This window comes from Strix uralensis, chromosome 1, assembly GCF_047716275.1.
Source record: "Strix uralensis isolate ZFMK-TIS-50842 chromosome 1, bStrUra1, whole genome shotgun sequence".
In the NCBI taxonomy this organism is placed as follows: domain Eukaryota; kingdom Metazoa; phylum Chordata; class Aves; order Strigiformes; family Strigidae; genus Strix; species Strix uralensis.
This window is the reverse complement of record NC_133972.1, coordinates 26,786,478-26,801,761: the sequence shown is the minus strand read 5'-3', so window position 1 is coordinate 26,801,761 and position 15,284 is coordinate 26,786,478. Positions and strand designations below refer to the sequence as shown.

At 39.0% G+C, this 15,284-nt stretch overlaps 1 protein-coding gene across 5 annotated transcripts in view; it reads left to right on the top strand.

Annotated features, from left to right (window-relative positions):
- Positions 1-7,615, top strand: part of RBMS3 (RNA binding motif single stranded interacting protein 3) — a 711,881-nt gene extending 704,266 nt beyond the window's left edge. For all 5 annotated transcript variants that reach the window (XM_074860846.1, XM_074860855.1, XM_074860836.1 and 2 more), the window contains one exon: positions 1,482-7,615. Coding sequence is in view for 1 of the 5 variants with exons in the window: in XM_074860855.1 (XP_074716956.1) it covers positions 1,482-1,488 (7 nt within the window). In the remaining 4 variants the exon portion in view is untranslated. The remainder of the gene's footprint in view (positions 1-1,481) is intronic.
- Positions 7,616-15,284: the final 7,669 nt, after the last annotated feature.

Sequence of the window (15,284 nt, the reverse complement as noted above, 5' to 3'; positions counted from 1 at the left end):
AGGACTCTATGAGGAAATCACATTAATTATTTTAGACCCAAACTCCCTTTTTTCCTTTTAAATCTTTAATTTTCCACATAAAAGAGTGAAATCTATGAAGTGGAGATAAATGGACATCCTTCCCCGTGAAAAGTGTACTCTCATACCTCTAAGCAAAACTCTGCTGGTCAACATACTCTGATTTTAAATGTGGAAAGAGCTACATTTTTCTGGAGCTTTTTGTGGCCAAACTCAATGCCAGGTTAGATTAGAGAGTGTGTGCTGTGATCCTTTGGTGGAATTGGTCTTTCACACATATGGTGGCCACTTGACCCAGGGGGGCAGTAAAACCTCAGGAGGTGAGCATCCAACTTGAGTACTCCTACCAGAAGTTATGCATAGAAAATCCTAAGAAAATAATGAATTCTTGCTTTCCACAGAAATCTGTTGTTACATTCAAAATATTAATTGTCAGGCTTCATGCAATGAAAAAGTCCTTCAGTAAATCTAGTATTTAAAATTGAAGGTAGCTTTATGTTTACTGTCCCAGAAAAATAGTTCTGTGGCAAATGTTATGTCATCAACATTCTTCACGTTTTAACTCCTAATATTAAAATTAATGTAAAACTAAGCAAGGCAAATACATTAATGCTTTCAAAAGCAAAAGTGCTGGATTTTCTTGTGTTGAACTTCGGTTGGAAAAGGATTTTTTCCATGTGAGTTTTGAGGACTGTAGGAAAAGCAATAGCTAACCCTTACTGATAACCCTAGACATGAAACAGCATTTATACGTAGGTTCTACATCTCCCCAGAGGTCTCACATAGTCTTGCTAAGATAAGTTTGATGTGACATATCTTTAAATGACATGGAACCTCAAAAACACAAAATGAGAGTTATCTTCTGTAAGAAAAAGGTTTAGCTTATTCTCTGTGCTATATTTAGAAAGATTTGACACTATATGATCAACACTTATAGTTTTCTAATTAATATTATCTTGAATGTTTCTACTAAGTTAGCCATAAGCGGCTCATTAAGCAGACTGCTCCACAATCTAACTGTTCTTGCCATCAGAAAATGTGTTCTCTTTAGCAAATTGGATGTATCCTTTTATTGTAATTTTATCCTTCGCTTTATTATTAGTATCCAAAATAGTGCCACTTATTATTATGAAAATATTCTCTCTCTTATTGTATTACTCTTGAAATATTTATACAGTGTTAAGCCACGTATTCATCTCATTTCAGTGTCGTTAGACTGCCCATTAAGCATAGCATTAACAAGAGTAAATTCATCTGCTTAGGATGTGTTAACGTCCCCAAAGCAGGAGTTCCCTATTTCTGCCTGACTATTTTCAGCTTAGTGGTGGTATCATATTTAAACAGCTGCAAAGTTAGTTTAGCTTGGATAACTTTTAAAGGGAATTGGGTGGAAAAAAAAGGAGAGGGGCCTATTTCAAAGTTGTTTTGACTTAATGACCACTTTAATTCAATTGTTTTTACAGACAATAAACAGGACTGAAGAATGTCGGTCTGAAATCTTTGCCTTGAATGGAGAAACTTCACTGAACAAGAAGTTGGCTTCCAGTTTGCACAGGCGTCAAATGAATGCTTTTTTTTTCTACCTTTCCCAACGAAAACAAAACAGTGTTTTTATGTGCTGTGCAAATGGTTCCGTCATGTAGTCTGACAATTTTATTTTTGCTATAATTTTTTTTTTAACTAAAGGAAAAACCCAGAGGAAAAACGCTGGGTCGACATTTCATCTGGATGAACATTTGAATTCAGAATTTACCTGGAGGTGTAGCTAGATTTTTTTTTTTTTAACAGAAAAACTGATGATGTCAAGAGGGAGCAAGTTGTGATGAAAACCAATTGTCTTCCTCAAAAATTAAGCTACTCTTTTTCTCTCATTTTATTTTTCTTCTTGTTTTAAATCTAGAGTGTTTTTTGGTTTTTTGGTTTTTGTTTTTTTAAAGAAATGTTTAGGTAAGGTTTATCTTGAATCTTAATTGCCTTAATTTTAAGGACGTCAAAGGCTCTCAAGGCAAGCTGTCAACGTCTTGTTAGAAAACCCGAGAATGAATTGAAACTGCTCACACCGGTGCTGGTGCAGAAGTTTAATAGACTGAGTTTTTGGGGTGAACAAAAAAATAAACTGTACAGTTTAAAAGAAAATGATTTTCTTCTTTTGAAGAAAAGTTGATGATAAAGGAACTGTGGCAACTGAAAGGATTGGAAAAATGCTGGGACTTTTATGAACTTTGTCTTAAGTGTTGACAGAAAAAAATCTAGAAGGCTAAAGCATTTTACAGTAAAGTTATTGAATTGAGAAAAAAACTTGCTGCATTATAGAGAATGCAGGGTTTTTTTCTTGCAGAATGCAGATTTTTTTATTTACAAAGCGTGATCGCTAGCAAAAGCATTAGTGCTTTTTATCTGCAGTCTTTTTTATGAGCTTTAAGAAGTTTTTAGTCTGCTTTGCTTGTCACATTGCAAAAACCTAGCTTAAGAGCATTAAAAAAAAACTTAAGTAGATAGGAGCTTATGGTCAAAAAAGTGCAAAAAAAGCAATAGATAGAAGAAATTGTTGACAATTTCTGTAGTCTTTCCTAGTTGTGAACAAATGCAGCCTATGGATGGCCTATTTTATACCAAAGATGAAGTGACACCCTAACGCAGTCCAGAAGATAGAGGTTTTTTTCTTTTTTTATCTTTATTTGACCTACATGGCCGGACCAGTTCTTACTTTCTTGTTTGTTTAAACTATCTTCCACTGGTGTTTTACATACTGCATATGTTTATAGTGGAAATTTTGGAATAGTTGGTATTAGAAGCTTGTTGATGGTTGCTTTGGAGAACATCCCAAAGCAAGGGGGAGTGTGTTACCAACTAATCTGTCCAGGTGGGCTTTAATTTTGATGAGTTTTTCTGTTAAATTGCCTGATCTTTGGTATTTTTACTGAAACAACAGTCTTCCTTCTGAATTCCAACATACCGCAGATTCATTTCTTCACCTCAGTCTTTGTCATCGTCCAGCATGCATAGCCACCTTAATTCTGCATTTGTTTTTCAGTGATACGTTTGAATTGCCAGATAGATGCAAGAGAAAGCAAGCTTGATCTTTGTTCTCATTGTAGCTCTCCCATACAAGCAGAAGTGTTGAAAATTACTTCGTATTGTCATGCAGGCAGGAAGTTAAAAATTATTCTTCTCTGCTATGATTTCTGTTGTCTTAATATGTTGGCTGACAATCACTAATTAGTAAGATTAGGCAAAAAAAGACACTAACTAAATTGAATCCACTGAAACCTGTTTTAGGAATGACAGTTATTTTCCATAGAGAAATCTTGATTATGGCCCTTACTTTTTCCAAACAAACAAACAAAAAAGGTGAGAAGCAAGTCAAAAGATGATTTTTTTCCTTAAGGAGGCAGAAGAGAAGCAGCATTTAAATATATACATACATACATGTATATCTATATGTAAAAATTAAACCAAACATTTTTAAACTTTCCTCCATCCAGAAGAGAGGGGAAGCTTCATCACATTTATTGTGGTGCATTAGAGACAGGGTATCCATTAAAAATAATGAAATTAAAACATATATATTGGATCAATCTGATTCAGCTGCCCAATTCTCAAAAGAGATCTGTGTTTCCCTAACCTGACTTTTTTGGGGAAAAGAACACAATTATTTTTTTAAATTGATAAAACAAGAACGTATTTTTTAACATAGTGTGGGGGGGGAGGGGGTTTCCCAAGTAAATGGCTGCTAGATATGCAACATAGAAAAGAGAGAAATGGGAGTTCACGTGATTCTTCACCATAGGAAGAGGGCCTGATTTTCAGAAGTGGTAAAACTTCTGCTTTCTCCAGAGTAGTTGTTGATATTCAACACTTCTGAAAACCAGATGATGCCAAAGTAAATGAACAACAACATCCACAACATGTTTTCAATTCAGAAAAAAAAAAAAAATCTTTATGTTTCACATGCTGTCTCATTACTTGTTGCTTTTTGAGAGTGGCACTTGAATTTTGTCCTTGGATAAAGGTTCCCTCTTTCTTTGGAGGGCATATGATGGAAAAAAGTCAATCTAGCCTTATTTTCTTCCTTTCTACACGTACTCTCTTTCTGTCTGTCTCAGAATTCTTTGTACAAATAGAGATAACCCCAGGCACAAGTCAGTTAAATATGAAATAAACACATTTGTTTCTGTGTTAGTTCTAATGTGACACACAAAAAGTCTCATTTACTATCAACAATGAGGCTACAAGGTAGCTACCATGTGGCTGATGAATATGCTGAGGTACCTTCTTGTTTCTATTCAGAACTCTGCTGCTTTATTTATACATTCAGAAACATTTTTCTTATTTTTTTTCAGCAAAGTTAAACAATCTCAGTGTTTTTTATTAAGCCAGACAGGCAACATAATATCACGATGCCTGTCACTTTAAAGTGTTTCAAGTGCATTCTGTATTAGAATTGTTCCCTTTTTTTCCCATGCTATAATGTTCAATAGTGTTTGAAATCAAAAGAAACAAAGCAAAGAGAGGAAGAAGAAAAGGAATGAATATGGATCCCTTAAATACAATTGATCATCTTACTGATCCCCAAAAAAACAGTGAACTGGTACTTGAAAGTCTATGAATTATAAACAATGTGAGCCTTGAGTATAAACAGTCATAGATCATAAGGTAAGAAAAAAACTTATTTGAAACACTCAAAATGCTCAGAAAGTGATAACTTATTTGTAAAAGTTAAAGATAAAAGAGAACAGTGGAAGAGCAACACACTTGCTGCAGGGGTGTTGTCATAGGACAGGAATACTTGGTGGCCTCTGAAATCTAAAACTGATTTTCTTTATGTTCTGGCTAATAAGATTTTTTGCAAGGTTTATTAGTATTATCTGTTGGAGTTTCTGTTTTCCTTGTTTTTTTCTTTTTTTGAAGACCTGAATTTGTAAAGTCAATATCTATGTCTGTCTTACCAATTTAGCTTTAAATATCAGGAGGGTTCCTGAGAGGTTGCAGAAACAACTCTAGAAGTCTAAGGCAATGGTGCCTGGCCCAGAGGTCTAGAAGTAACATCAAATCCATAAGCTGAACTGCGTATGTACTTTCCATCACACCTGAATTCTTGTAAATAGTCAAATCTGGATGTTCAGGTTTGGTATTTTTGTTTTTACCTTAAAAGATGAATACAGAAGGGGTGTCAGAAAAATATGAATTACGGCTAGAAAATTCTGAATACCTGGGCTCGTCACTTAAAGAAAAAAAAAGATACAGTGGAACTGAAGAGAGTATTATATTTGCAGGTGCTGACCCAAGTGTAGATCAGGGCACTGAAAAGTCTCACTGTTCACAGTGACATTGCTGATGAGGGACTCTTCTTCCTATCTGGCTCTACTGCTGGTTTTGTAAGCACTTTTCACCTGTGACAGTCAGGCCTCAAATTGTGAATGTCCTCTTATTGCCTTCCAGTGAAACAGACTCTTGAAATGTCCTTAGCTTGTGTGCTTACTTGTATAGTTCTGTTTACCAAGAGACTGCCTTGGTTGTGTTGGTCAAGAAATCCACCGTAATGCAGAATGAGGCATATTTGAGAGCAATGGCATCACATTGTATCATCTTCTGCTATGGATGCATGCCCAACTGTGGAAGATAAAGGCTGGTGATTAGAGAAGTGAGGGCTTAAACTTGCAATGGGCAATGGGCTGAAGCATTCGAATGGATTTTTACTCAAGTAAAAATCAAGTGAAGGGTATTATTTATGTATGTATGTGTACCAAAACTCAGCAAATTTGAGGAAGCCTGCATTGTAATAAAGTTTATTTTTAATATGTCATAGTATTTGGATCTATATTATGTTGTTTATGGTACTGAAGGATGAGACTGATACTAAGTGTTTAAAAAAATTGCCACACTTCATGATTTTAAGCTTGATGGTGCTCCTCATGCCACTTCATTTTAATGCTGAGGTTGACATGAGCAAAACAGGTTTAGGCAGACTCGCTGAACTCCACCTATAACAAGAGTCATGCTAAAGATTGATAATGTGCTTAAAGTAATGAATCAATCCATTTTTAGTGATGAGACCAAATGTGGTAGTTGAAGATAGTAATGTTTGATACACGCATGGTCAACATTTCCTTTCAAAACTTTATTTAACATGAAATTGGACCGGATATAAAAGAAGTGCCCTTGGGTAAGGGATTTTCCTGGTCTTTCTCCGTAGCCCACGTGAACTAAGAAAACAGTCACGGTGTGATGGAAATACAAAACAGAAAACAACAAAAATGCTGACATTTGGTGTATTAGTCTTTTCTGTTTAATGACCATTGACTCTAGTAACGAAGATTCCTTTCATTTCTAATATGCATACAATCAATCATGCACGCACACTTTCTCAGAAGGAGCAGACTTCTCCTTTCCCCCATTGCAGATTTCTAGAATCTCAGCAAGCAGCAAAGATGCAGTGTAAGGAGAGTTATTTTCCCCACAAAAAGAGCACCAACTTTTTCTATATTGCTCCTGTCACCCAAATAGGCTAGAGCGCTGTATGTACCCCAGAGATTTATTCACCTTTGTGCCTCAAAGCAGGCAGAAGAGACCCTTTCTTCTCCCCTTTATTAACATGCTCTTTGCTAAAATTAAACAGAAAATTATGGGAAAAGCTGTTAAAAAAAACAAAAAAAAAAAAAACAAAAAAAAACCAGTGTTGGTTTAGCTTTCCATGATCAGGAAAATTCTTGTGTTTATTGCAGTTGTTCAGTTCAGTTGTTAATTCCCCAACAGTGACAGCTGAGTTCTTTCACCTTAATAAAAATGTGTAATGAAGTGAAAAATGTCAGCCTTTGACAGGTTCACAAATCCATTTTTCCTTGTAGGGCCAAAGCCTGCAAGGTGTAAGCACCTTCTAAGATCTGGATCTGTTGTCCTTAAGAGAGTATCTGCCCAACATTAATTTTCTGCCTTTAAGTGTCTTTCTCTTGGATGATAATTTTATGAATTTGGTGAAATTTACAGGCAGTTATATTTTTAAAAGCCCAGAAATACAGCCTAGAGAAGAGAACATGATGTTTATGTAACTAAAGTATTATTAAATATGCTGTATTCCAGAGCGGAAGAAAATTCTACTATCTTTTGGAGGCAAAACAATTTAAATTTAATTGTAAACAATTTTAATTTAAATGTAAAACCAGGAAGCATACAGAATTCATATAGGAATTTTTAATTGTTTTCCTTTTTAGAGGAGAATGAACAGATTCTGTAAGAAAAATCAAAGCAGCTTTGAAAGCAGATGAACTTCCTATCAAGAAAACATGCATCACACAAATGGCACAGAGGTTCTTTAAAGCCCTTACAGACCTCACTGTAGCCAAAATGTAGAATACAGAACCTCTGTGATACATTAAATTATGAATCTTATTTATATGGGCATCTGTGTGCTGATGTCTCAGAATGTCTTTGAAAGATCTGTACTGCTATGATTTTTTTTTTTTGATGTTTTCCATTTGTACCACAATCCTAAATAGCTGCCATTTTCCCACTCCTGGGGCTTTCTGTAGATCAGTGGATGTTAGGTTTAAACTTCTGTTTTCTTTGATGAAGCTTTCAATAAAAAAATAAAGAAAGAGCTGGGTGACTCTGTGTTCTTGTGGCACCTTTCTGCAGAGGCTTCCCAAGGCCATAGCTCTTGTGCTCAGCACTGAGGGAGTGGAAGGGCTTTGCAACAAAGTCTGCCTCCTTCGTGTCTTCACCAAATGGAAGGAAAGAATTGGAGAGACAGGACAGCTCCGTTGCCCTGTCAGCAGCACAACCACCCATGTGTTAGGAGGTGAAATACAGGAGAAAGTTTTTCTCACAGCAAGGCTGAGTGTTTAATACTTACAGGTATCTGCTGTCCAGGTTCTCAGCTGTGCACCTGCTAGAAGAACACTGCCTCTGTTTCTGAGGCTTATTTTAAAGAGTGTCTTCAGGGCAAAAGTTGCCACATGGAAGACAGAAAATCTTTATTTACAGAGTAAGTACAGCCTAAGCAGTGGTAGTGCAAGCCATACTTCATCTTGAAAGGGAACTGGAAAGTAAATTGCCTCCTTGGCCACATCTCACGGGGAGTGAGAAGACTATTTGGCACGCTTCCCCATGGCTGCCTCAATCAGTGGCTCTTGTGTTGCTATCTGCATTTCTTCCCCTGAGTGCCATTTCTGTGACGAAGACAAGGGTGGGCTGGAAGTGTCCAGTAACTCTCCCCAGCCAAGGAGCTTCATTCACAGGTTTGAAATCACTGAGTGTTCCTTTTTACCTACCAGGAACATGGCTGTCTCCTTCAGCACTAAACATGTTTTGTGGGATTGCCTGCACACTTTCCTTTTCATTCTTTCTGCCCAATGTAATATCCATGAGTAAGCTTCTCAATCCATTCAGCCTAATCTGGAAAGCCCAAAGAAATCTTTAGAAGACAGAGGAAGTGGGTGAGAGGGTTTGTTTCAACTGCATCTGTGCTGAAATGTCCACTACTGTTGGCTGTGATAATGGTGAGAGAAGGAAGGCAGGAGACTGAAGCTGCAGCCTGCCTGGCACTCTGAGTGGTAGCTGAGGAGCCTGGGGAGAGCAGCAGAAAGTGGGATACTTTGTCCCACCAACACAGGTGGTGTTGCCACTGCCAGGATTGCTCCATTTCCAAGATCATTCTACTCTGAATTGTACTGATCAGGGTATCAGTAACAACTGTGGTGTTAGTGATCTGGGGTTTGTTGTCTACCAGCTGTCTGTCTTTTGTGTATACAGAACCAGGCTAAGGGGGGTTTGCATCATCTTCCACAGATGTACAGATGAGAAGGCTTTCTCCTCTCATCCTTTTGGTCCCACCATCAGTGTCAAAAAAACCAAAAAAAAGTTAATTGGGAAATTATGTGACTGTATTTAACACTAAGTCCCCTACCTATACTATAGAATTAAAATAACAAGGACAAATGGGCCTTTGTAATGTGTCATATATGCTGCTTCCAGAGGGAGACAGTTGTGTTTATCAGTAGTCGGCATCTAGAATGAAAGTCCGTGATTTCCGTGTGGGGAAAGCCATGTGCTCTGATTGTCACTCCCTGAGATTTCAGGCAGAAGGGGAGAGAAAAAAAAAAAAAAAAAACAAAAAAAAACAGCGGCTGGTGTAGAATAAACTGAGGACAATTCCACACTTACCAGGGCTAAACACATTTCATTTGTATTCCTTTAGGTGGCCGGAGATTGCAAATGAAGGGCTAGGTCTCAATGCGCAGATAATGATCAGCAAACTCAGAAGCAAAGGTTCAGGAGCAGACAGGGCTGCAGCAGAAGTTACTGAAAGTGACAAACCAACCAAGATAAAAACCTAAGTGTCTGCCTGACTGTTGGTAAACTTGCTTGTAGCCCTTCTCTGAGCCTCTGTGCCTCAATCTTGTCAGTTTAGTCTTCAGAAGACTGTATGCTGGGCAAAAGTCTCCATTTGACTTAGCAGAGCACAAGCCACAGCGATAATTAATGGCTAGTAGAAGTAGTCCTGAGGCTGCACACAACAGGGGTTGATCTTGCCAGGCAAATAGCAAGCCTGCCTCGCAGGGAGTGTGCTGCCCAGCACATCCAGACAGGTAGGCTGCAACAGCCCACTGCCACGCAAGGCAGTCGTGTTGATGGGCAGCAGGCAGGAGACATGCAGCTCTCCGCTTAAGCCTTCCCAGAGCCTGTCAGTTCAGAGAGACACAGACATGGTCATCAAGGTTTGTTTACCAACGTTACAATGTTCCTGAAAAAATCCACTGTGGGGAAAAGATGCTGTGACCAAACCACTTCCTTCCTTTAAAAATTTGTAGATATAAACCTCTGCCAAAGCCATGCTCAATTTTATCAGCTTGCTTTGCACTGGTACATCACTGAACTTCTCTGGAGGGACATAAATGATAACTAAATAATCTACTGGATATGTGCACCACTTTAAATGGAGAAATTGAAAGTTGATCTAGTTAAAATGATGCAGCTGGTTTTTAAAGTTGAATGGGCTTGCGTTTGTAGTGTGGCTAGCTGAGGCCCTAAGCTCTGCTGCATTTGAAATACTGCTGAAAAATAGAAGTGTCTAAGGAAAAAAATAGAAAGCATGATTTACACCTATTATTTGACTTATTTCACCATTTGTTACCAGTCAATATATTCTCTATCTTGTCTGGAATTCAGCCGTTGATACACGGCCAACTGAAAATTGTGTAAGCTCCTTGAACATCATTCCTGTGGGATCTAATCCCACATTTTTCACTCAGAAATCATTTCCTCCTTATTAACAGTTGTGCTACACCACACAGCAGCCCGCTAGGATGCTCTCTTCCTCAGGTAGAGCAATTTCTACCCAGTGCCAATATCATATGAAACACTCTGTAGTGGAACTTGGGCTCCTCTGAGCTTTCCACACACGATCTGATTATTTTCTAGTTAATCTTGGTGACATGTGAAGGAGGTGCTTGGCCACCACTGAATCCCTTTTTAGTACAGAGGAGACAGAAACAGAGGAGTAGACATCTCATCAGCTGATACCGAGACACGGCAATCGTTAGCTGGAGAAAAGAAAGGAAGAACTCGTTCGTTTGAGGAAGGTAAAGCAATAGAGAAATCGGAGTTCTTTAAAATCTCCCTCACTCTCTCTTTCTCTTGCTTGGGAGGCATGCACAGCCAGCCAACAGAAATAAAATAGTGTACGTATGTTCTCAGGTGCAGTATGCAGCCATTGGCATTGCTAAACATATGCATGTTTTCCTGTTCATAGACACTCAAACGCTCACCTGAGCCTTAACTTCCACTGCACAGGGAACAGAACTGAGTAAGCCATCAGGAGAAGTGGAGATCTGACCCAATGCTTCCTTTCTCCATTTGTGCTGCAAGTTCCAGCAGTTGTCTTCTTAACAAGCACCCCAACAGTCTGGCCTTCTTACTGTAGAGGTGAGTCTTTGAGGGGCCCAGAAGGTTACCACTTTTTTTAAAAAAAATTAAAAATAATTGTTTCATTTTTGCAGTGTCTCTTCCCTGTTTCTCAACTGTGTCTCTTTGGTATTACGTCCTGTGCCTGCTTCCAAATGAGAAAATAAATATTTGTTAGAGTAACACACAGAGGCCCCAGTCTCCACTGGGTACTGTGCAAACACAGAAAAAAGACATGTTCTGCTAGGCTTATGAGGTGAAAGAGAAATGATCCGCTTAATCCATTAAGTGATTCATATTTTTGCTAGACCCTCAGACACAGCTGAGTACAGTGGGCTTCAGCATTACTGGTTACTTTTCACAGCAATAGCTGGCTATAGCACAGAGTTCAAGGACTGCTTTCCAAAATCCATTTCCCTTTTCACATATTGATTGTACTATGAGGGCTTTGGGATGTAAACAGCTGTTTGCAGATGACAGTTTCTGGAGAATATCCAATTCTTTTCTTTTTTTCCAGAAAAAAACATTCTCAGAAGAAACATCTATTGCTATATAGAAAAATAGTTAGCCAGTAGTTGCAGTTGGTGAAAGTGCTGCCACCAAAATTATCTTAAGGTGTATGATTCACCCCTGTGCAGACCCATATGGCTCTTGTATGAGATACTTCTTCAATCCAAAAAAACTCACGTTGGAGGCCTGACTGACCTTTAAATGGTGTTAAAGCTTTGAGCTTGCTCTGACTAGCGATAAGTGTTGTCTATAGCAATGACTGAGGTAGGATTCTCATGGCAGGGTTGTTTCTACTATGCAAGACAACTGAATTGTCTTTGTAGAAGAGGACCTCACCTAAACGTAAACTAGATGGGAACCTTTCTTCTTTAAGGACTTATGCAGTGAGCTAGCCATAAAACTGTCCCTTCTTTTGTCTTACTTTTGTATTGTATTGTACTGTTGGAGGTGGTTTCTGCAAATGACATTTTCTCCTTGCTTTCTCTTTGAACACGACCCTTTCGGCGCTCACTGCATATTGGCAACAGTGTCTCTGCTCCTGAGGAGGAATCTGCCCCTGTACAGAGGCATGAGAGGCCCCTGGACAAAGAAGGTTTCCTTCCACATCAAGAACTTCCCTGGGCTGCAGCAATAGTCCTACCATTTGCCAGCCCTGGCTGCATGAAATATGTTTATTATTGTAATATGTTTCAGCTCTTGTAGCCAGCTCCTTCTGACAGAAACCATGAGAGAACAAGTCCTCCCTGTCCCCTCTCCACCAAAAAAAAAGGTGTCAGAAACTTCCTCCAGGTGTGGTGACCCAGGATCAGGGAATTGCAAAAGCAAAAACCTCTCCTCTTCAGTTAAATTCTAGTTTATTTTATTATAACTTCCTATTCCTCCCAATCCACTTCCAGCTCATTTATCTGTCCCATCCACATGTCACATCCTGTCTGGCATGCAGAGTGTGAGCTTTCCATTACTTGCCTACACAGCACCTAGGAGAAACCTTCAAAAGCTACCCAAGGCATGACCGCCAAGTTATAACCACACCAGATTCTCTGCTGGCACTTCTTTGGTTATTTCTTCCCAAAGCACGTTATTTTTTATTAGGCTTGGATAGAATTCTTATTAAAAAATAGGGATTTGAGCATCAAAGCTCACTGTGGTGGACTGTTTACCTGAAGAAGCAGTTAATCTGCTGAGCAGGAGTATTAAAGGCTGTAGCTAATTGGACAAAAAGGGGTGAAAACAAACAAACTTCCCAAAAAGAAGAGGCAGGAAATTACCTTCCCTAACTTGGGAATTACCTTCCCTAAGTGGGGCCCTGCCCCACTTTGCCTCTCCTTGGAGGCAGCTGCTGTTTAGGAAGGAGCATGAGCTGGCTTGTTAAATGAATTAGCAAATTATTTTGATTAATTCTATGCACAGATAAAAGGGAAAGAACTGAAGCAGGATGGATGGCTGAGATGCACACAGGCTGTGAGGGAACAAGGAAACTTGAATGTCAGATAGCAGGACATCAACACCTGGCCCAGAAAATTGTCTCCTCCTCACTGTGGCACAGACAAACATTCACTTTATCAGTAACAAGGGCTCAGAAACATGGGATGAAAAATTTTATAGCACAATTACTTTTCCCGGTAATGATATCTACAATGATCCAAAATAAATGTTTTACAAAATAAAGACCCGGTCCCTTTCTTCCCTCAGCTACTTGTTGCCTGCCTCCCACCCCCAGAACACACAGCCAGACATTTCATCAGCACAGCTACACCTGACTATAGACATTAGTAGAAATGCAGGGCAAGAGACTGCTGTAGCCCTGAGTATTTCAGACTTGTTTCTCTTGTCTTCCCAGGTATCATTCATATTTTAGGTTGTTGATTTTCTTTTCCAAGAAAGATGACATAGAGGTAACTGAAAAAGAGCAAAACAAAACCATAAATTTAATTACTAGAGAGGGTAAGGTAGAACTGCACCCTGAAATTTCTTACTTCCTAAATTAAAAAAGAAGAACTGAAAAATAATTATATACTTTAAGATTCACATTTGTGTGGTATGTCTGTTTGCAGACTAAGGTACTGACCAGAGGCAAGAAAGGTGGCTGCTTTTGGTCCTCTGCGAAGTTCTGCTTGCCTCCGTCCATTTATAAAATGCCATTTAAGAAAGGCATTGTGCTGTGGATATCAATGTACGTACATGTATATCAACCGACCCACAGTAATTTTATGCAATAGGGACTCTATGTAGCATTATCTTCAATCTTCTATAAAACATAATCCATCCTCAGAACTCTAATGAAAAAGCAAACTGCACAGCCGACAACCTGTTTCTTTCTTCCTACAACACTATCAGTAAAAAAACCTGCTTGGTAGCAAGGCATATGTGTAAAACGTGCCTGTACACTTTATGCACCTCACTGCATGCCAGTGTGAACTTGGGCTTTTGTTGTCCTCATTTTTAATGGCTGCAGGTGCCATTTGGAGCAACAGGCACAGTAGAGAGATGTCGTCTATGGAGAATAAAAAGTATGCAAGTTCAAGTCTCTAGACAGGAAAAAGATCTCTGTGCAGAAGTCAGAGAAAGACCTAAGTAGGGGAATCTTTTCACCATAATGAGCAATAAAAGAACTTCTCAGTTCTCTCCTATAGCTTTACTTAAGAAGCCTTCGATCCTCATTTCCTTGCAATAGACTTCATTACTCCTTTTGGCTGCACAGTCGCCCCCTGTAGCACTGTCTCCACTTCCCACCAAATGCAGATCTATTCAAAATACTTGGTGTTCCAACAGGTATTGAGCACTCAAAACACAGAACGCCAGTAACAGCTGAGTGTGTGCTAGCAAAGCTTGGTCCAACGAGGCACGATTCCACCCATGGCAGCTGGCTGCTCTAGTAAAACTCTTCTGGGCTTATGAAATAACTGACATGAAAGTGATGTTTGGAGCAAGAAACGGAACTCATTTTTCAATTGACATTAAAGAGGAAATCATTTTAGTGTCAGTTGATACTGCCCAGGCACATTTTCAGTAATTAAGGCTCAGGAAAAGCAATGGAAATACCTATGAGGTGTGTTAAGAATGAAGCCAGAAGCAACATGTGAGAGGTGCCAGCTGAAGGAGTCCCTGCGCTGAACGCTACACGTAATGGGAAACCTTGCAGAATTCAACCACAGAGAGAACAAGAGCAGCCCAAAAGCATCAAGCATGGAGGAGCCTAGATTATGCCTTTGAGTATGGTGCAAGGACACAGGAAAGACAGAGGTGATTTCAGAAGGAGACGTGTGATGCATGTGGTCATGTAAGGTCTTCTTGTGATTTTGAGGTACTGAGGAAAAAATGCTACTGTATATCCCCCCCTTGCCTCAGCTTTGAAACACTTCTGATCCCATTCCTTCTCTCCCGGTTGGCTAATACAGCATCCATATGACTTGATTTGGGGTTTGGTTTGTTTTCTTATTTTGTGCTCTTTCATGATACTAGATTTCACTTCTACATCCAATTACAGGGTTTGGAGGTTTTCTTGAGAGTTTTGGTCTTTTTCCATACTATATTTTGCAACATTATAATCACTTCAGAGATCATGTTCCATTATGTACAAAATCAGATAACATTCCTACATTTTTACAACCAAAAACACTAAAAGAGGAGTCAGCTTGACCCATAGGATAAGCATATTTTTAATATGGAATCCCCAAATCCCTGACGGATTTTTCTGCTATATCTCCCTGACTGTTCTTGAGACATGAAATTACTGTGCTTCCCCTCTGTTAGCCTTAGGCAGAGGTGGATATCTAAACTTGCAAGGCAGATACTATCAAATCCCAAGGTGTACATTCTTGGTCGTTGATTGCCTACTTTCCAGATTACCAGAC